General features: G+C 45.5%; 1 protein-coding gene across 1 annotated transcript; it reads left to right on the top strand.

Moving 5' to 3' along the window:
- Positions 1 to 10,511: 10,511 nt before the first annotated feature.
- On the top strand, positions 10,512 to 13,126 carry LOC122009177 (protein phosphatase 2C 35-like). Its single transcript, XM_042565226.1, has 4 exons — positions 10,512 to 12,106; positions 12,186 to 12,299; positions 12,393 to 12,657; positions 12,751 to 13,126. The coding sequence occupies exons 1-4, from the start codon at positions 10,625 to 10,627 to the stop codon at positions 12,864 to 12,866; spliced, it is 1,977 nt and encodes a 658-aa protein (XP_042421160.1). The 5' UTR covers positions 10,512 to 10,624; the 3' UTR covers positions 12,867 to 13,126.
- Positions 13,127 to 21,161: the final 8,035 nt, after the last annotated feature.

The following is a 21,161-nucleotide window of genomic DNA, read 5'->3' on the forward strand; positions in this document are numbered from 1 at the left end:
CTTGGATGTTAAACACCTCTCAACCTCTAAATCCTCTTATATTTGAAACAAAGAGTTTCTCTCTTTGTATTTCTTGTTATATTCCATTGAGGGTGGATCTTAATGGAGCTTGGCCAATGTGCTCCATAATTTGTTTGCACTCTTGTAATCTCCTATTTTGCACAAGATATTGTTAGACAATAATTTGGTTACCTTATCATTAGCCTCGGATTTTCTTAGTTTCTCCTCGATCCATTTGCTTTTATTGAGGAGCTTCCCTTTACTATCTGTTAGAGCTTGAAATTCCTCCATTAGAGCAAATCATTGCTCTATCTCCATTTGAAAAAAAAAACAACCCTTGATTTTCAAAGGTTGAAACTTCTAATTTTGAATGGTGGAGGTGCACAGATATCGTATCTAAATCCATCTCTAAAGTCTATTTTGAACTTAAGCTCCCTTGATGATTAACCTTTTTTACTTGTTGAAATTAGGGATCAAATCTTCAACTTCGTCTTACTCTCTTTAAATGGAGGTGTGATTAGTTATAATCACTTCGTTGATGATTTACTGCAGTGGAAAACTCGAAGAAATGCTAACACCTTCATTTTACTTTGTATCCACCTCCTTGAGGTGACTAATTTAAAGGTTTGTTCCTCACACTCATAGCTCTACTATGAATACCTCCTTCTTAGAAGAGGAGAAGCCTCATACAAGCACAAATGTGAGAATATACCAAGAAGAGAATGTAAGGGATCGGTGACCGGTTAGAAAGGGGGTTCGATAGCTAGGTCACCCCCAATTTCGATTCTTCTCTACAAGGTTAGTTACGCAAGCGGAATACGAAAACTAAAGCAATGAAAATAAACAAGTAAGAGCAAACGCTAACACAAATCCTTTACGTGGTTCGGAGATTGCTTGCTCGTACTTCACAGCGTGTCCTTGAGGTGGACGAACCCTTGATCCTTCGGTGGATCAATCCCCGACAATCTCCGACTAGCTCTTACTCCTTCTCGGTGGAGTACAACCTCTCATAAAGCTCTCTTCCTCTTACAAGATGAAGACTCAGATTAGGAGGAAGAGAATGACTTGGAAGGTTTGGACAATTGCTAAGGAGTTATTCAACAAGCATGAGTGACCTCCTTCAAGCCCCAAAGCTCCATATAAATAAGAGGAGAGAGTTGATTATCATATCAACTTATCTCGGCACTAGTCGACTGGCAAAACCATCAGTCGACTGGTGTTACCGTAGGAGGTAGCCAACGGCTACTTCGCAGCACCAACAGTATGCCAACGGTCATTTACCAGTCGATTGCTAAAACATGCAGTCGACTGGTGCAGTCGACTGATCCACACTGACCGAAGGAACAGAACCATTCTGTTCGCACCCAGTCGACTGCGCGATCGACTGCACCAGTCGACTGCTAAAACATGCAGTCGACTGCTACAGTAACACTACAGTAAAACCCTAAAATTAAGATTTTACTCCGAGTACAATTTCTCATGCACTCGTACCCTCACCCTTACGACTCATTTGACGCTTCCTTTGCAGCTTTAACCTCTTGTTTTCAAGCCTACTTCCTTTGGCTCTCGTCCCTCGGATGCATTCAAGCCCACGGCTCGCCCCTAATGTCATCCTTCGCGTATGCCTCGAAGTCGCTTCCCTCGGCCCTTGTCCTCGCTGCCTTGTCCACGGTCCCTCAGATGCTTCATCCTTCACCGGACCCGAAGCCATCAACCTGAGTCGCATGTGTATCCTGCAAACCTGCACAACTCAAATACACATATCAAATACAAGGGCGAATCTAACTTAAACTCTTTGACACACACATCAAAACTATGATTGTACCAATCAAAACCTAGGTCGATTGCACCAACAGAGAAGAGGCAAATGCAAATGGAAATTAAAAATGGTTTTACAATACTTGAATCTTTCTTTCCTTGCTTTTTTCTTGCTTGGAAAATGCCTCTTGATGCCTAGAAAGCGTAGCAACACTTATCTTCGAGAGCTCAAGAACTGCAACCAAGAATCATGCTTCAATCCTTCATGAATACCCTTTTTTAGGGTTCCTTTGACGCCTATAATCGATTAAGTTTTCCCCTAATCGATTGCCACATTAGCATCCGATGTCCACATGCAAAACAACGCTTTTTCAAACTCTGAATCGATTGGTGAGTCATACTAATCGATTAAGCAAGGCTTTAATCGATTCTCAACCTTTCCATTCTCTCGCAAAATGTCTTAATCGATTAGCCCAATCAATTAAGAAAAGTTGAATCGATTAGGTGACCGGCCTAATCAATTCAAGTCATCCCTAATCGATTAGGAAATCTTCCTAATTGATTCAAACCTCTCCTGTTCAATCGAGAAAATGTTTGGGCAGGTAGGCCGGTAAGAGGGGAGGTGAATTACCTTGAAAATAAGTTAGAAGAATCTCGAGCTAGCTTTAACAGGGATACAATATTAGTTAACCATATATGACATAATAAATAACAATTTAAAAAGAACTAAGTAAGAGACTAGGATTTTTACTTGGTTACAACGTAGGTGGTTGTTAATCTAAAGCAGTTGCAAGGCTCCACTAAAAATATCTCCTTTGATGAAGGCGGAGAAGCCTCTTACACTCTTTGAAAAGCTCATAAAGTTGCTAGGAGATTAATACAGAAGTTGTTGAATATTTCCTAATTCCAGGAGACTTTTTATAACACTTGGAAAACTCTATCCGAAGTTGGAAGACACCTTCAATAGGGTTCAAGGCGCCTTCAATCAGAGAAATTTTATCACCGAAGATAAAACTTTATCTTCGAATAACAGTCACTGGAAGGCGTCTTCTATAGGCTGGAAGGCGCTTTCGACACTATTTATCGAAAGCGCCTTCCATGAGATAGATCAACTCCTTAATTGATCTCTTCGCATGGGTGATGCTCCGGTTAATCGAAGTTGAGCTCACTCGAACCCAACCCAGACCTTCTCCTCTAACAGGCTTCCTTTCTGACTTATCATCCCTCGAACATCGTGCATGTCCTTCTCGTCCATTGTTGTACTCTTCCACAACACTTCGTCTCTCGGATGCATCGAGCCCGTCGGCTCCTTTTCCGTGTCATCCTTCTCGCTAGCTGTGTCTTCCGCTCAACTTCTTGTGTTCCAAAGCTTCTGCACACTTAAACACAAGGATCAAATACAAACATGACCTAACTTAACTCGGTTGATCACATTAAAACAACCTGGGGTACTTATAATCTCTCCCTTTTTGATGTACATCAATCCGAGTTAAGTTAGGGTTTAAACAAATATGAATTAAAGTATAACTATCAAAATTGCAACGGTATCATCAAAATTAATGCATGTAGAAGTGTACTAAAATTAATGCAATTTAAAAGCAATAGAGCCTCCCCTAAACTTAACATCTATGTATTCTCCCCCTTTGATCATATAAAAAAAATAACTAGGAAAATTAACAAAAAAAATAGAAAAAATTTGAAAAAATTTTGTTAGGGGTTTTAAAACAATATTCCACGATATTTGTATTTTCATCAAAATTATTTTATTGAGAAATTAATTTTTAAGAATTAAGTTTTAGATTTCTCAAAATTAATTTTCAAAAATACTGTAACTTTTTAGAAAAATAATGAAAATTCTTGTCAATGTCAAAAATAAGGTTTTGGATTAGTATAAAATTTTCATGAGCACATGATTTTATTTTATTTTCAAGGTTAATATTTTGAGTCAGATATACAATTTTTAAGGATAAAATGTTTACAAATGGTTTAATACATTGAAAAATCATGCTAATTTTTTGTTGAGCATGTAAGATATGATGTTTATCTTCAAAAAAAATTAAGCTAGGTAGAAATAAAGACTAAATAATGTTTTAATAATAAAAACATTGTTTTCGTTAAAAAAATAAAAATAATTTAGATAATGATCAAAAAAATCTTGAAAAATTTCTTGTGATAGGGAACATTATATTTAATTATAGAAATAAATTTTTCAAAAATAGATATGCAAAACATTTTTTAATTTTGATAATACAAATTTCATTAAAAATTCAAAACAAATAATATAATAGTCAAATATTTTTAAATAATTTTTTGTTAGTGGATCAAATCATCAGATAACATGATAAAAATTTTCAACTTGAAATACAGCCAGTAGACATGCTAAAGAATTAATTGGTTAAAATAATATGGAAAATAAAACACATTAAATTTTAAAGCATGCATGAAATTAATTTAAATTATACTAAGCATGATTTGGGAATCCAATATAAATTTTTACTTGATTTATCAAATAATTTTTAGGAATATAATTTCTAGCTATTTTATAATTTGACTCTTGTGAAATCATAAATACTAGTTAACCCTACTAGTATATCTAACATTTGAATATTGAGACGTATTTGAGCATGCGGAATTTTATTTGAGTGATTATATTTTTTTCTCTTAATTTTTCATTTTCATTTTTAATTTTATCAAACAATTTTAGTGGACATGCATTAGCTGATTTTCTTTTCAAATCAACATTTTTCTTCTTTAATTTATTATTCTTAAATTTTAGCTTACATAAGGATTTAGACATTAATGTTATTCTAGAATAAAATTGATAAGGAGGTAGAAGACATACCTCACTTACCATATCATATTCGAAGTTGGATGCTCCCTCTTCGCTATTGCTTCCCTCAGATGTAGCCTCTCCTTCATCGATGTTCTCCTCTTGGTGACTCGCCATGAGTGCTAGTCTGGCATACTCCTCCAGCTCGAACTTCGATGATGACTCGTCACATGTTGCCTTTGATTTTTGTGCTTTAGTTTGCTTGGCCCTTTATTTTCTCCTTCTTTTCCAGTTTTGGGCAATCATTCTTGATATGTCCTTCTTCTTGACAGTTATAACATCTTACTTTATGTTTTCTCAAAATAAACTTTTTAGCTTGTGACTTGTTAAATTTGTCAGATTTAAAATACTTAGAGAATTTTCTTACCATGAAGGTTGCTTCATCTTCGTCAATCGATGAGTCTGAATCCGGTCCGCTCTTCTGGACTTATAGTGCTAGGTTCTAATTTAGCCCCTTTCTTTGTCCTACACACCAAGACTCATGTAATTCAAATGTAGAAAAACGATTTTCTAGTGTACTTATCTCGAGATCTTTGGAGATATAATAGGAGTCTACTATAGATGTCCATTCCAGTGTTCTCGAGAATGCATTTAAAGCATACCTTTGTGAGTCCCGATTAGTTACCATTTCTCTGAGGTTCGTTAATCCGGTGATTAGCTCCTTGATTCTTCCATGTAGATGAGCAACCATTTTACCCTTTTCCATCCAGAGGTTGCTTATTTGATTCCAGAGCAGGTCCCATCTCACGAGATTTGCTTCGGACGTTCCTTCGTGTAGCTCTAAGAACTTCTCCCAAAGTTCTTTTGCTAATTCGTAAGCTCCGATTCAACTAAATTCGTAGGGTAAAATTATGTTCAACAGGTGGAACTTGGCTCGCCCTTCGCTATGAAGTCGGTTTATTCTTTACTGGTCCACTGGTATTCCTCTTTTTTAGCTCCTTGTTGGTCCTTAGGAACTAAAAATCATATTTAATTATCAAAAGTAATTTAAAATCTATTTTAAATTTAAATTAGATTTGTTGTTGTATTTGATATGGGTTGTGAATACGCAGGATGCATGTGCAACAAGAAAAAGTCCAAGTGTAATCTTGACAATGGTGAATGTTTAAGTGGAATCTTGGCGATGTAAGTCCAAGTATGTAGTCTTGGCAACGTAAGTCTAAGTATGTAGTCTTGGGAACGTAAGTCCAAGTGTGACTGGCAAGGTTGAAGCCCTAGAGCGAGGAGCTCTTCGCAAAGGATAAAGTCCCGGAGGTGAGGAGTCTCTTGGCAATGGAAGACCCGACAACAAAGAACAAGGCCAAAAGAAACTCTTGAAGGCAATGCATGAAGGATGGGGAAGCATTCGAGAGATGCAAGGTTGATGAATGAGGCTAGAAGGTAAGGTCGAAGTTGTGTGGACAAGGATAAATGCATGAGAGATTGTACTTAATGTAAAATCCTAGGTTTAAGGTTTAAAATGTTTTTATGCCCAATGATTGTGAAACCAATCTATTGATACAACTTGTACCATAGCAGTTATTGTAGTAATTGCTATAGCAGTTGACTGGTAAATATGTCAATCGACTCGTATCGAGTCGTTAGGGTGTAACAGTTAATTTTTTTATAGAGGCTAGTTGTTTGGTGGCTTTACCAGTTGACAGTTACTGTAGTAATTGCTATAGCAGTTATCTGCTAAATATGTCAGTCGACTCATATCAAGTCATTAGGGTGTAACGGTCAATTTTTTCATAGAGGTCAGTCGTTTGGTGACTTTACCAGTCAACTGGTGGAGGGAAACACAACTTGTGTTTTCTCCCAAGCTCGATTTAATAGAGTTCGGGGTGGCCGACCATGATTGATGAAATAGAGTCGGTTAAAATCTATTAAAGTCTTCCAAACTCTTGTGTGATAAAGTGTGCTTGTATGAGGTTGTGGCAAGGTTTCTCCACCCACAAGAAGCTACTTGAGTTAGCCTGGATTTTTCGGAGAGTCATCCACCCACGGATTAGGATTATCCATCTTACGGACAGTCATAGAGTAGGATCCCTAATCTCCGAACCACATTATGAACGTGTTAGCGGTTTGTTTGTATTTCTTCATAGTCTTTAGCTTTCATACTTGTTGTTTTGTATTTCCGCTGCGCTAACAAGTGTAGGAAGCGAACGACGTGGGTCCCCCCCTGGCGCGCGCGCACGCGCCTCTAGACGAGCATTAAGGTCCCAATAGTTTCTTTCACATAACAAACTTAGGCAGGTAGATGTTGAGTCCAACCATCATCTTTGTGCTTCAGTCGGTGGTTAGTCCTTCTGATACGGTTGGACTCTGATACCACTTGTTGGGGCAAATATGCCGACAAGAGGGGGGGGGGTGAAATAAGTTAGAAGAATCTCGAGCTAGTTTTAGCAAGGATACAATATTAGTTAACCAAATATGATATAATAAATAGCAACATAAAAATAACTAAGAGACTAGGATTTTTACTTGGTTACAACCTAGGTGGTTGTTAATCCAAGGCGGTTACAAAGTTCCACTAAAAATATCTCCTTTGATAAAGGCAGAGAAGCCTCTTACAGAAAATAGCCCTAATCGATTAATCAATCGATTCGGACCCACTTTGTGTTCTCACGAGGACCTTTTAATCAATTACCCTAATCGATTAGCTTAGGGATAGTCAATTGCCCTAATAGATTGCCTACCCTAACTTACTTGATCAAAGTCTAGGATTCTCTTTCCCAACATCCGGTCAATCATACTTATTGTGACTTCCCCATCAAGTGTTCGGTCAACCTTCAATCCACTTGGACTTTCTCTTTGTCATCTTCTTATTGGACTTTCGATCACCAAGTGTGGTTCTCCTAAGCCCACTTAAGTTTTTCTCTTATCTAAATTCAGTTAGGACTAGTTACTCAGTAGACTTTCACCTTGCCTAACCTCAGTTAGTGCTTTTCTTTGTCAATCTATGATCTTCCTTGATCCACTTGAACTTCCCTTATCTAGTTTCCAATTAAGACTTCTCTCGTGCCAAGTCTTAGCTCCCAGTTAACCTAGCTTAGACTTAACCTAGTTCCCAACTAGATTTGTCTAGTCCTACTAGGACTTCACTTATGCCAAGTGTTTAGCTCCCAACTAACTCACCTTAGACTTAACCTAGTTCCCAACTAGGTTTGCCTAATCCTACTAGGACTTCTCTTGCGATAAGTATTTAGCTCCCAGCTAACCCACCTTCGACTTAACCTAGTTCCCAATTAGGTTTGCCTAGTCCACTAGGACTTTATTTTTGCTTAACTTCTAGTTAGGACTTTGTCAGTCAAATCTCCAGTCAACCTTGATCTACTTGACTTCTCATTCATATATTGTCCAAAAATTGAAACTGAAGCTCGAGCCAATTCGAGCTTAGTTAACCTTGACCCAAGGAAAATTGCACCAACACTCAAGAGCTCGAGCAATTAATGCTCGAAAGATTAGCGCTTGTAACCCACTCAGATTCGGGCAAACAGGAACACAACCCACTTGGGTTGCTCGAGCTTAGGCTTGGCAATAGGTTGCTTAGCTCAGTATGGCGACTTGGCTAGCTTGAGATGGAGCCATGTAGGTGCATCTTGCTAACCTAGTATGGGTTAGATACCGACAGTATTATGAGTCACGCCTCCAAGATTAGTCGAGGAGTTGTAGCGTGCGACTCGATTAGAGTATGGAGGACAATAGGATGTAGCAACTGGCTTGATTAGGTTGAACTAACTAAGCGTTAGAGGGAAGAAGATACTGATTATGTTCATAATTATTTTAATACAATCGAACTTAAGGTGACTATGTCTGATACGAAGGAAATTTTATAGGAGACTCTATCTTCAATAGAAAAATTTTTGTTAGCGACTCTATCCTAACAGGGAAAAAAAATTGAGACGACTCCATCTGAGACAGAAGAAAATTAGGAGCTGACTTTGTTTGATATGGAGAAAAATTTAGAGGCGACTTTGTCCCTAATAGAGAAAAATCTTTTGAGGTGATTCTATCCAAAAAAAAAAAAAATTTTGAAGATGACTCTATCTCTGGTAGAGAAAATGACCTATCCTTGACTAACTTTACAGTCGGGAGAGATATAAACACTTGAAGATCTACCGAAATGATTCATGAGTAATAATCCAACACTAGTAATCCTCAAAACACAATAATCAACAATTCAACACTAACTCCTGCGGATGGATATTACCTAACAATTATGTTTTGTAAATTATTTGATGTAACCATGATTCCTCTTTCAATTTGAGGACTCTTTCTAATTGCTCTCAAATATCCTAAACTACATTTTTGTTTAGGCATCACCAATCCTATAAGTGTAAGGAAATATAGTTAACACATAATAAAATCATAATATATATGTAGTAATCTTCATTTTTTTTTCTTTTAGATCGATTGAATTATAAATAGAAATTCTTGACTAAATCATACCTCATGAACAATTAAAATAGGACAAAAATCACAATGATACCTTAATATATCATTGTGATTTAAATATATTGTGTTTTAAAAAATTAAAATTTAAATATTTTTCTTTTAGAAAATTATGTTATATAAGAAAATATAAAAATTATCTTAATATATCTTAAATTGTTCAAACTTACTTTAAGAAATGACATGATTAACGAAGAAGAAGAAGGAGAAGACATGAAATCAATAGACGAGAGAAAAAAAGAGTATAAAAATACAAACGAGAAAGGAAAAGGGCACGAGATCATCAGTGACTACGAGAGCACATATCTCTTTTGAAATCAATGCGGACAAAGAATAATACCCTCTTAACAAAAGTAATAACGAGGTGGTCCCTTTAATTTTTACCCCATTAAAACTAATATATGATGAAGGAGAAGACGACACACTCGCACTCCACCTCTATCTATACACCACTCGTATCTTCCATATCCACTTTTATCCCCCTCACGGGCACTGGTCAAAAGTTTCATAAGGTGCAACACACACTCGCATCACGTCCGGCATCCCACTCCCCCCACTCAGATAGCTGTCCGCCCTCAGACCAAACCACTCATACCCCTCGCTTTTTAAATGGAATGGAATTCAAATGGACGCCAGGCCAGACATATATTTATAATGCTATGCTCCTCCTTCATTCCTCTCCACCATCTATTCTATGGTCACTGACCGACAAGATTAAATTAAAATCGAACAAATTAATTTTTTAAAAAAACAAATTGAATCCATTGAATTTTATCATCAAAATTGAACGAATAAAATTTATAAAATTAATTAAATTTTTTTAGCAATATGATATGGCAATCGATTGTTGTTGGACTTGAGTGAGATTTTACTCACCTCTATTATCCATCCTCTGACCTTTCAACTGATCCTCTTCAATTCCATCTAGCTTGTTAACTATCACTGCACTGCGCTGCACTTAACTCGCCACCCAAAAGTATTAATGATCTGCGCTTTCTGTCGTCCGTATTAAAAGAAGGGTAAAAATTAAATAGCATCCTTGATTATTATTTTTATTTTAAAAAATTAAAAAAATATTCTTATTTCGGTGTGATGAATAAATAGCCTGAGGATTGCGAAGGCCGCGAGTCCTTTTCGGTGTCGTTGGAGCATAGTAAAATTTTACTTCCATATTGTCAAGTACAGTGAGGGGTAAGATTTCATTTGCGCGACGTGTCAGAAGACCATTAGTCGCCTGCGACTGCGACAGATCTTCGTCCATTTCGGGGGAGGCAAAACCGTCGTTGACATCGCGCCATTGACTGCCCTGCCGATTCTTTTAATTCCTAACCCGAGACTTTGGTTTGCGGAACCAGCACTCGTAGTCAACTCCTCGACGAGATTTTCTCCAAAGATTTCGACTGCCCCACCACCACCACCACTACCACATGCAGTTAAGTCAACTCTCCTCCTCCTCCTCTCTCTCTCTCTCTCTCTCTCTCTCTCGATCACGCACTCCACCACCTAATCCTTTTTCTTTCTCGCTCACTCACCATCCACTATCCGCCTCCTTTACCTTCTCCTCCTCCTCCGGCCGGCGCTCTTCGTTTCGGATTTCGCGAGATGGGAAACTGCTGCGCGAGGTTGACTTGTTTCTCCTGCTGTTGCGGCAGGCCCCCTTGCGGCGGCCGCCGCCGTCTCCGACACGTGGCAGATACCTCCGACTTCTACGATGAGTATTTTGGTCACTCGTTCTGCTACGTTCGTCCTGACTCGGCTTGCGGCGGCGGGGGCGGCGGCGGCGGATTCTCCTCTTCCGCCGCTGTCGCCCCTGCTGCGGCATCATCCAAGGTTCACCACTCGGAAGAGACGACCACCTTCCGTACTATATCCGGCGCGTCCTTGAGCGCAAACCCGTCCACGCAGCTCTCCACCGCAGCTCTCCTGGTGGACCCTGCAGGCGATTGCGGCGCCCCGGCCTCTGCTGCCTTCGAGAGCTCCACGTCCTTCTCCGCCTTCGCGCTCCAGCCGTTTCCCCGCTTCTCCGGGCCGCTTTCCGGCCCTATCGCCGGCGCTGCGGACAGAGGATTTATGTCCGGTCCCATCGAGCGCGGGTTCATGTCCGGGCCGCTTGATCACCGCGCCGCTCTCTTCTCCGGCCCCGTCGAAAATCCGCCTTCCATCCCCGCTCAGCTCCGCCGCAGTATCTCCCACAGCTTCTCACGACCCCGCCGCCTAGCAGCCGCCACCTCCCTTCTCCGCGGCCTCACCAAAGCCATCTCCCGTACCATATCCTCCACCGTTCCAGCCGAAAGATCCATCAAGCCGCCCAAAGTTCCCGCCTTGGTGGCTGAGGGAGTTCCAATTCCACGGCCAGATTCGCCGGATTCACCGGCAGGCAACCTGGAGTGGGCTCAGGGCAAAGCAGGGGAGGACCGAATCCATGTCGTCGTCTCGGAGGAGCACGGTTGGCTCTTCGTAGGCATCTACGACGGCTTCAACGGTCCCGACGCCACCGATTACCTCCTTTCGAATCTCTATTTCGCCGTGCACCGAGAGCTCAAGGGGCTCCTGTGGGACGACCAAGAAGGCACTCTTTCCCATCTTCTCTCCAAGCCGCTTGCCGCCGCCCCTGTTTACCCCGCGGAATTCGGATGCTGCAGAGCCGGAGAGCAGAGCGACACTTGCGAGTGGCAAAGGGAGAACTACAATTCGGACCCTGAGGGCCGGCGCAAGGATCGGGAGGTCAACCATTCTCTAGTGCTCAAGGCTCTGTCTCGTGCTCTGAAGAAGACGGAGGAAGACTACTTAGACGTCGCCGACAAGATGATCTCCGAGAACCCTGAGCTCGCGCTGATGGGATCATGCGTTCTGGCGATGCTGCTAAAGGGGGAGGACGTCTACCTGATGAACGTCGGGGACAGCCGCGCGATTTTGGCACAAAAGACGGATTCTGATTTCTGGACTGCGATTTCGCCGGCGAAGCCCAAGCTGGATCTCCGCAAGATCAACGAAGATATCGCAAGCGATGTGGAAGTATTTTACGGGTGCCCAAATTTATCAGCCACGCAACTGACCGTCGAACACAGCACTTGTATCGAAGAGGTATTCAGTCAGTCGATCATCTTCTTCGACTTTCTTTCTTTCTTTTTTCTCAAACATCGATCGCTTTTTCACCTCCCAGGAAGTTCATAGGATCAAGAATGAGCACCCTGACGATTCCTCGGCGATCTCAAATGATCGCGTGAAAGGATCATTGAAGGTTACACGAGCCTTCGGCTCCGGCTTCCTGAAACAGGTAATCAATTAACGCTAGCTGCAATCCTCCCAAATTCCTCCGCAGCCATAGGCTTCAAATAAATACATGTTCTAAGAGATTCCTTCTCTGCAGCCCAAGTGGAACAATGCACTGCTCGAGATGTTCAGAGTCGACTACGTTGGATCCTCTCCATACATCACTTGCAATCCATTTCTACGCCACCATAAGCTTGGTCCCAAGGACAAGTTCTTGATACTATCCTCTGACGGACTCTACCAGTATTTTACTAACGAAGAAGCAGTCGCTCAACTAGAAATGTTCATTGCCACAACGCCTGAAGGGGATCCTGCTCAGCATCTGGTTGAAGAAGTCCTTTTTCGTGCCGCAAAGAAAGCAGGTAGATAGATAGATAGCTTAATTCCTGATACACAGATTATTGACTGGGAAATGGTGTGGAACCAGAGTTACTTAAGTTGGTGTTCTTTTGCAGGGATGGATTTCCATGAATTGCTTGAGATTCCGCAAGGCGACCGACGGCAATACCATGATGATATTTCCATCATTGTGATCTCTTTGGAAGGGCAGATATGGAGATCTTGTGCCTAAATGAAGGTGCAGCTGAGAGAGTAAAATTATAGAGAACCACAGAGAGCTAACAGCTTCTCTGTTTTTGTTTTTCCAAGTAGCCATTGTTGCATTCCGGAGGAAGCTTTGGAGGAGAAGACTCGGTGTTCATGTATAGTCCAGTTCAACTTCTGTGATTATCTATATATATACATATATTGAATCAGATCGATTCGCTTGGTAAAATTTTCTACTATAATTCCACTATTTTTTCGGTCATCTCTCTCTCCCTCGTCAAGAAGAAGAAGATACTTATCTGATAGCATACATTAGCCACAGTTGGAACCCCAGAGGCTACAGCACGTCGGGAAGAAAAACAAAGTCAATTCGAGAAAGTCATGGGCGAGGAATATGCACCGCCGCCGCTTCCTCTATAAAATCGCTAAAAGTGCCGCCTCCTCATTTCTCAACTGTCGTTTCCTCTACAAAATCGCCTCAACTGCCAACCGCGCCCGCTAGTCTCGCGCCTCCTCCTCCTCCTCGTCGACGTCGTCTCTTTCTCCACCGGCCTCATTTGCACAGCCGCTGCTTCCTCTACAAAATCTCCAAAACTGCCTCCTCCTCGACTGTCGCTTCCTCTACACAATTGCCTCAATTTCCAACCTCACCCACGAGTCCCGCGTCTCCTACTCCTTTTCGTCGACGTCATCTCTTTCTCCACCGGCCTCGTTTGCACCGTCGTTGCTTCCTCTACAAAATTTCCACAACCTGGGCCACCGGATCCTTTGCCCCTGTTGTGGTTACTGGCGGTGGGGGAGAGGAGAAGTAGAGGGGCAGGAGAGAAGTAGAAGAGGAGGTGATGATGACCAGATCGACTCTGGGATGGGGAAGCTTACTCGGTGTTGCAAGTGACTGCTCTGGTGAAGAGTAGGCAAAGGGGATTTTGAACAGGCTTCTCATTTGCTTCCATCCACTCATTTCCGCCCAATTTTGAGAGGATGAAAAATAAAGATAAAAAATTATCAATTGATAATTGATGGATTTGAAATTCATCCATCCTTAAAGTAGACAGAGCATAAGTCTCGTAGTTAAGTGATATTAAGGATGGTTTGTGATCCGGCGATAAGAACAGGGGATCAGGTCAACGCCACGTGGAAGTTAAAGAGCCGGGGGATTTCATCAAAGAAGGTCGGACCAACTAGGCCGATCGGAGAAAGGGGTCTGACCGACCGGGCGGCCGCCCGGTGTTTAGCCGATGACAAAAGGCACCCCTATGGAAGTCGGGGTTCCGGCGCTCATTGAGTAAGATCGTAGGGCCGAACGGACTGCACGCTCAGCCGAAGACATGAAGCATACTGCTAACAGTCGCCACAAAACACATTACCGATAATTTCCCAAGTGGACCATCATATATGACCGGTCGGACGGAAGGCGGACGGGGGTCGGTCGGACGCCCGGCAAGAGTTCGAGGAAAAAGACAAGGGACATCTTCTGACAGCTGGCATGCTTCGTGATATGGTCATACTCCAAATCACGCGACAGGGGGTTCCGCTGTCCCATCGAGGACATGCTTGGACTGTAGCAGTATGGGTCAGGTAAACTCACTGACAAGCCCTTACTGGGGTATGGGCTACAGACACGTGTACACCTCGATATATGTGCACTCGCTTCTCCGCTGCCCTATATAAAGGCCCTCATCCTTCGCCGGAGGGACGCGTTCTAATGTTTCGGGAGCCACTTGTTACTGCTTGCTTGCCTGACTTGAGCGTCAGAGGGTCGCCGCCGGGAACCCCTTCCCGGCCCGACTTCTGTGCAGGTTCGCCGGAGCTTCGTGCAACCAGTCGAAGATCCACACCAGCAGACGTGCCCAGCGTCCGTTGGTTCAGCATTCGGACAGGATCAAATTGGCGCCGTCTGTGGGAACGCTCCTGCATCCGAACGGAAACAATGGACGAGACTGGACGACAACACACAGTAACGCTCTCCACGGAGGAACTCGACGCTCTGATCGAGTTGAGGGCCGCCAAGCTTGTGGAGCAAAAACAGAAGGCAACAGCCGAGCGGCCAAAGCAGCAAGCAACCTCAGCCTCTGGTGGTCGAGCGGAAGCACCTCAAGCCACCGTTGCATTCCACCGGACCCTATTCCGCACCCCCGAAGCCGCATCCACTCATAGAGATCGGGGATCTTCTTCAGATGAAATGCCGAGACGAGAAGGCAGAAAAGGAAAAGCCCCTCGAGCGGACTCATCGCCCCGAGCGGATTAATCGCCAATTTTCAGAGGCTATTCTACGAGACCCTCTTCCCAAGCACTACGTGCCTCCGACGATCGGCGAATACAATGGAACCACCGATCCGGACGATCATTTGGGCAAGTTTGATAACACGGCAACCCTGCATCAATACACAGATGGGGTGAAGTGTCGGGTTTTCCTCACCACCCTATCTGGATCGGCTCAACGATGGTTTCAGAGGCTGCCGGACGGATCCATCACCAGCTTCAAGGACTTCCGGACGGCCTTCCTCCATCATTTTGCAAGCAGTCGGCGCTATCAAAAAACCAGCGTTAGTCTGTTCGCCATCAAACAAGAAGCCCGTGAATCGCTCCGAGCTTACATCCAGCGGTTCAACAAAGTGGCCATGGATATTCCAACGGCCACCTCGGAGACCATGATGAATGCCTTCACACAAGGCCTCGGGGATGGGGATTTCTTCCGATCGCTCATTCGGAAGCCGCCCCGAGACTATGATCACATGCTACACCGGGCCAACGAATACATCAACGTAGAGGAAGCGCAAGCGGCCAGGAAAAAAGAAACTCCAACCGAGCGGGCTCCTCCTGCCGAGCGGAAACAACACGCCGCTCATCAGCCGCCCAGAGGATCGAGGGCCGAAGCAATCCGCTCCCCCCATGCCAGGTCTCACGTGCAAGAGGTAGCTGTCGCCCGGCCCAAGCCAAAGAAGAAATGGACCCCGATGTTCTGCTCTTTCCACCGGACGGATACGCACAACACAAGGGATTGTCGAAGTCTTCCCTTCGTGGCTCATCCCGTTCCCCGGAATGGCGGCCGACGGTCTCCCTCAGTCGACAGGCGACAAAGAACTAATGAAGCCGATCGGACGCGAACTGATAGGCGACAGCAACAGACTCCCGATCGGCATCGCTCTCCAAGGCAGGAGAATCGCCGAACGTCAAGAGAACGGTCTCGACCATCCGCTCGGGAGGAAGAAAATAGAAGTAATACTTCCCGAGGCGAGATCAACATTATCGCTGGCGGGCCGACCGGAGGAGACTCCAACCGAGCAAGAAAGGCGAGCGTCCGGCAGCTCCAGATCCATGCAGTCGGCTGTAGCCGAGAGCGGGCGAGTGGACCCGAAATCAGTTTTGGGCCTGGGGACTTGGAAGGAGTTGAAGTGCCCCACGACGACGCTCTGCTCATCAAAGCGGTAATAGCCAACTACACTATTCACCGCGTTTTTGTTGACACAGGAAGCTCGGTCAACATAATATTCAAAAAGGCGTTCGATCAACTACAAATTGACCGTGCCGAGCTGCTGCCCATGACAACCCCCCTCTACGGGTTTACGGGCAATGAAGTCCTTCCGGTCGGACAAATCCGGATGGCTATTTCATTGGGAGAAGAGCCGCTCAGAAGGACGCGTACAGCAAACTTCGTGGTGGTCGACTCTCCCTCATCATACAACGTCATTCTGGGACGACCGGCGCTCAGTGAGTTCCGAGCGGCCGTCTCTACCTTCCACCAGAAGATCAAGTTCCCCGTCGAAGACAAAGTGGGAGAAGTACGGGGAGATCAACTGGCAGCTCGGCGATGCTACGTCGAAATGGTCCGAGCCGAAGCAAATTCCGCTCGGAAGTCGCCACGGATCGAGGTGAACGCTATAACTGAAAAACCTCCCTCTTTAGTTTATGAAGAAAAAGAGGAAGTGCAGATACACCCGACCCGATCGGAGTCCACGACATTCATCGCATCCGACCTGGAGGCGAATCAGAAAGAGGAGGTGATCCAATGCCTCCGGAGAGACCATGATGTCTTCGTCTAGTCGACACATGAGCTACCCGGAATTTCACCAAGTATAGCGCAGCATGAGCTACACGTCCGACCGGACGCACGGCCAGTGAAGCAAAGAAAAAGGGACTTCAGCGCCGAGCAGAATTCCATCATCCGAGCGGAGGTGGAAAAACTCTTGGAGGTCGGCCATATCCGCGAGGTGCAGTTCCCGAGCTGGCTGGCGAACGTAGTATTAGTCTTCAAGCCGGACAACAAGTGGAGAGTATGCATAGATTTTCGGGATCTCAACAAAGCTTGCCCGAAAGACTTTTATCCTCTGCCCCGGATAGATCAGCTAGTGGACTCTACGGCCGGCTGCGAATTAATATGTATGCTCGACGCTTACCAAGGCTATCATCAAGTGCCGCTCGCCCGTGAAGATCAAGAAAAAGTCAGCTTCGTGACGCTCGACGGCACCTACTGCTATAATGTGATGCCGTTCGGATTGAAGAACGCGGGAGCCACTTATCAACGCTTGATGAACAAAGTGTTCAAAGAGCAGATCGAGTGGAATCTGGAAGTTTATGTGGACGACATTCTCATCAAGTCCGTCCGAGCGACCGATATTTTCAAAGACATGGAGGAAACCTTCCGAACGCTACGCAAATATGGAGTCAAGCTAAATCCCCAAAAGTGCCTGTTCGGAGCAAAAGGAGGGCGTTTCTTGGGGTACATAGTGACCGAGCGGGGCATCGAAGCAAATCCCAGCAAGGTGAAAGCCCTACAAGACATGCCGCCTCCAAGAAATACAAGGGAAGTGCAGCGTTTGACCGGTCGGATAACTGCTCTGTCCAGATTCATCTCCAAAACCGCCGACCGGAGCCTTCCTTTTTTCAAAATCTTGCGCAAGGCCAATAAGTTTCATTGGGACGAAGAATGCGATCGGGCGTTCGAAGATTTGAAGGCATATCTGAGCTCTCTCCCGGTATTAACCAAGCCGACTGCGGGTGAGCCACTTTATATGTACTTGTCTTCAACCGAGCAAGCAATTGGCTCGGCACTAGTGAGGGTGAGCGGAGAAGAGCCTGTGTATTTCCTTAGTCATATTTTAAAAGATGTTGAATCTCGCTACACTGGGCTCGAGAAGCTGGCTTTCGCTCTGGTCCTCGCCGCTCGGCGCCTTCGTCCATACTTCCTGACGCATACCATCATTGTCAAAACCAATAGCCCGCTCGGACGTGTATTACTAAATCCAGAATCATCAAATGGACGACGGAGTTAAGTGAATTTGACATCCAATACCAGCCCCGCTCGGCAATCAAAGCGCAGTCCTTGGCAGATTTTGTGACTGAGGTGCAGAATTCAGAGCCAGAAGCTATGTGGAAAATATTTGTGGACGGATCATCCACTCGGCTCGGAAGCGGGATTGGAATACTGTTGCTCTCCCCACAAGAAGAAAAGATGCACTTATCCGTCCGGCTGGATTATAAAGCTACGAACAACGAAGCAGAGTATGAGGCCCTCATAGCCGGCTTGCAGGCAGCACGGCATGTGGGTGCCGGTCGGGTAACGCTTCATTCGGATTCCCAGTTGGCTGCTCAGCAGCTCTCTGGCACCTTTGAAATCAACAGCGCTCGGCTCAAGGTTTACGCTGAAGCCTTTGAGAAGCTCAAAGCCAATTTTAGAGAAGTCATTGTTCGGAAGATACCCCGATCGGAGAACCAAGCGGCCGATGAGTTGGCCAAACTTGCAAGCTCAATAAAGCCAGTCGCCATTCAGCAACCGATTGAACAAGTATTGTTGGTGGCGCACGTCGACCGTATGGAAGGCCTTATGTTTCCGAGCGACTGGAGGACACCCATCACGGAGTTTCTGCGCTCGGGCGCCACACCGTCCGATCAGAATGAAGCTCAGCTGCTAAGGAGGAGAGCCGGTCGGTTCACACTCATCGGTGATCAGCTTTACAAGAAGGCTTTCTCACGCCCACTGTTGAAATGCGTGTGCTCAGAGGACTCGGCTTACATCCTCCAAGAAGTACATCAAGGATCCTGCGGAGGACATCCGGGCGGACGATCGCTGGCTAAGAAGATCCTGTTGGCCGGGTACTTCTGGCCAACCTTACAAGCAGACGCCGCTCGGACCGTGTCGACGTGCCTTTCGTGCCAGAAGTACCACAACTTCTATCACCGACCGGCAGAGGAAATGAAGGCATCAACAGTCTCATATTCGTTCGACCAGTGGGGAATGGATATCGTTAGTCCATTTCCTATGGCGACCGGACAGCGGAAATTTCTACTAGTGGCGGTCGATTATTTTTCCAAGTGGGTGGAGGCCGAGCCACTAGCCAAGATCACCGAGCAGATGGTCAAGAAATTTATTTGGCAGAACATCATCTGTCGGTTCGGCATCCCCCGACGACTTATTTCCGATAACGGGCGGCAGTTCACAGGAAAATTGCTTGAAGATTGGTGCAAAAGCTATGGCATCGAGCAACACTTCACATCTGTAGCCTATCCCTAAAGCAATGGTCAAGCCGAAGTAGCCAATCGGGAAATTCTTCGCATTCTGCGCGCTCGGCTCGACCATTTGGGAGGAAGTTGGGTGGATGAAGTGCTGGGCGTCCTATGGGCCATCCGAACGACTCCAAAGGAAGGAACGGGCGTCACGCCTTTTCATCTGGTATACAGCGGCGAAGCGGTGATTCCAGTCGAAGTCGGTGTCGAATCCGTCCGGATCCAGAATTACGATGAGGGTAACGCCGAGCGGAGGAACATGGAGCTGGATTTGGTTGATGAAGAGCGAGCCAAGGCGTCTGTCCGGCTGATGGCGTATCGTCAAAGGATGAAGCAGAATTACAACCGGCGAGTAATCCCAAGATCATTCCAGGTCGACGATCTTGTCTGGAAGAAAGTGAAGCCGGTCGGCGACGTCGGCAAGCTAGAAGCTCCGTGGGCGGGTCCCTTCAAAATCATCGAAAAGCTCCGCTCGGGCGCTTACTATTTGGAGGATGAAGACAGACGACAGCTGGACCGACCTTGGAGCGCAAATCATCTCCAGCCTTATCGAGCTGGGTGAAAGGTGCACTGATGTAATTCATTTTTGTGTATATTCTAGTCGCCCATGTCCTTGTAATGCAGGAAGCAGAAATGAATTAAAGGATGACTAGTATGCCCGCCGAGCGGCTGTGTTAAAGATTAGCCGTTAAGGCTGTCGAGCTCCGACGTTAAATATCGAGAGACGAGTCGGCGTCTATAAACGTCCGAGCGGAAGACCGTCAAGCTCTGACGTTAAATATCGAGAGACGAGCCGGCGTCTATAAACGTCCGAGCGGAAGACCGTCGAGCTCCGACGTTAAATATCGAGAGACGAGCCGGCGTCTATAAACGTCCGAGCGGAAGACCGTCAAGCTCCGACGTTAAATATCGAGAGACGAGCCAGCGTCTATAAACGTTCGAGCGGAAGACCGTCGAGCTCCGACGTTAAATATCGAGAGACGAGCCAGCGTCTATAAACGTCCGAGCGGAAGACCGTCGAGCTCTGACATTAAATATCGAGAGACGAGCAGGCGTCTATAAACGTCCGAGCGGAAGACCGTCGAGCTCCGACGTTAAAAATCGAGAGACGAGCCGGCGTCTATAAACGCTCGAGCGGAAGACCGCCGAGCTCCGGCGTTAAATATCGAGACGAGCCGACGTCTATAAACGCCCGAGCGGAAGACCGTTGAGCTCCGGCGTTAAAAACGAGCCGGCGGCTATAAACGTCCGAGCGGAAGACCGCCGAGCTCCGACGTTAAAATCGAGAGACGAGCCGGCGTCTATAAATAATCCAAGCGGAAGACCGCCGAGCTCCGACGTTAAATATCGAGACGAGCCGGCGTCTAAAGCGTCCGAGCGGAAGACCGCCGAGCTCCGACGTTAAATATCGAGAGAGGCGCGGCGTCTACCGTCCAAGCGGAAGACCGCCGAGCTCCGGCGTTAAATATCGAGACGAGCCGGCGTCTATAAACGCCCGAAGCGGAAGACCGCCGAGCTCCGACGTTAAATATCGAGACGAGCCGGTCTATAAACGTCGAAGCGGAAGACCGTCGAGCTCCGACGTTAAATATCGAGACGAGCCGGCGTTTATAAACGTCCGAGCGGAAGATCGCCGAGCTCCGACGTTAAAAATCGAGACGAGCCGACGCCTATAAATAATCCGAGCGGAAGACCGCCGAGCTCCGACGTTAAATATCGAGACGAGCCGGCGTCTATAAACGCCCGCTGAAGACCGTCAAGCTCGACGTTAAATATCGAGACGAGCCGGCGTCTAAACCGTCCAAGCGGAAGACCG

Source organism: Zingiber officinale, chromosome 8A (genome assembly GCF_018446385.1).
Source record: "Zingiber officinale cultivar Zhangliang chromosome 8A, Zo_v1.1, whole genome shotgun sequence".
In the NCBI taxonomy this organism is placed as follows: Eukaryota; Viridiplantae; Streptophyta; class Magnoliopsida; order Zingiberales; family Zingiberaceae; genus Zingiber; species Zingiber officinale.

Coding starts and splice junctions, on each gene's coding strand:
- LOC122009177 (XM_042565226.1), top strand. CDS start 10,625: ATGGGAAACTGCTGCGCGAGGTTGACTTGTTTCTCCTGCTGTTGCGGC. Junction 12,107..12,185: donor ACAGCACTTGTATCGAAGAG/GTATTCAGTCAG, acceptor TTCACCTCCCAG/GAAGTTCATAGGATCAAGAA. Junction 12,658..12,750: donor TCGTGCCGCAAAGAAAGCAG/GTAGATAGATAG, acceptor GTTCTTTTGCAG/GGATGGATTTCCATGAATTG.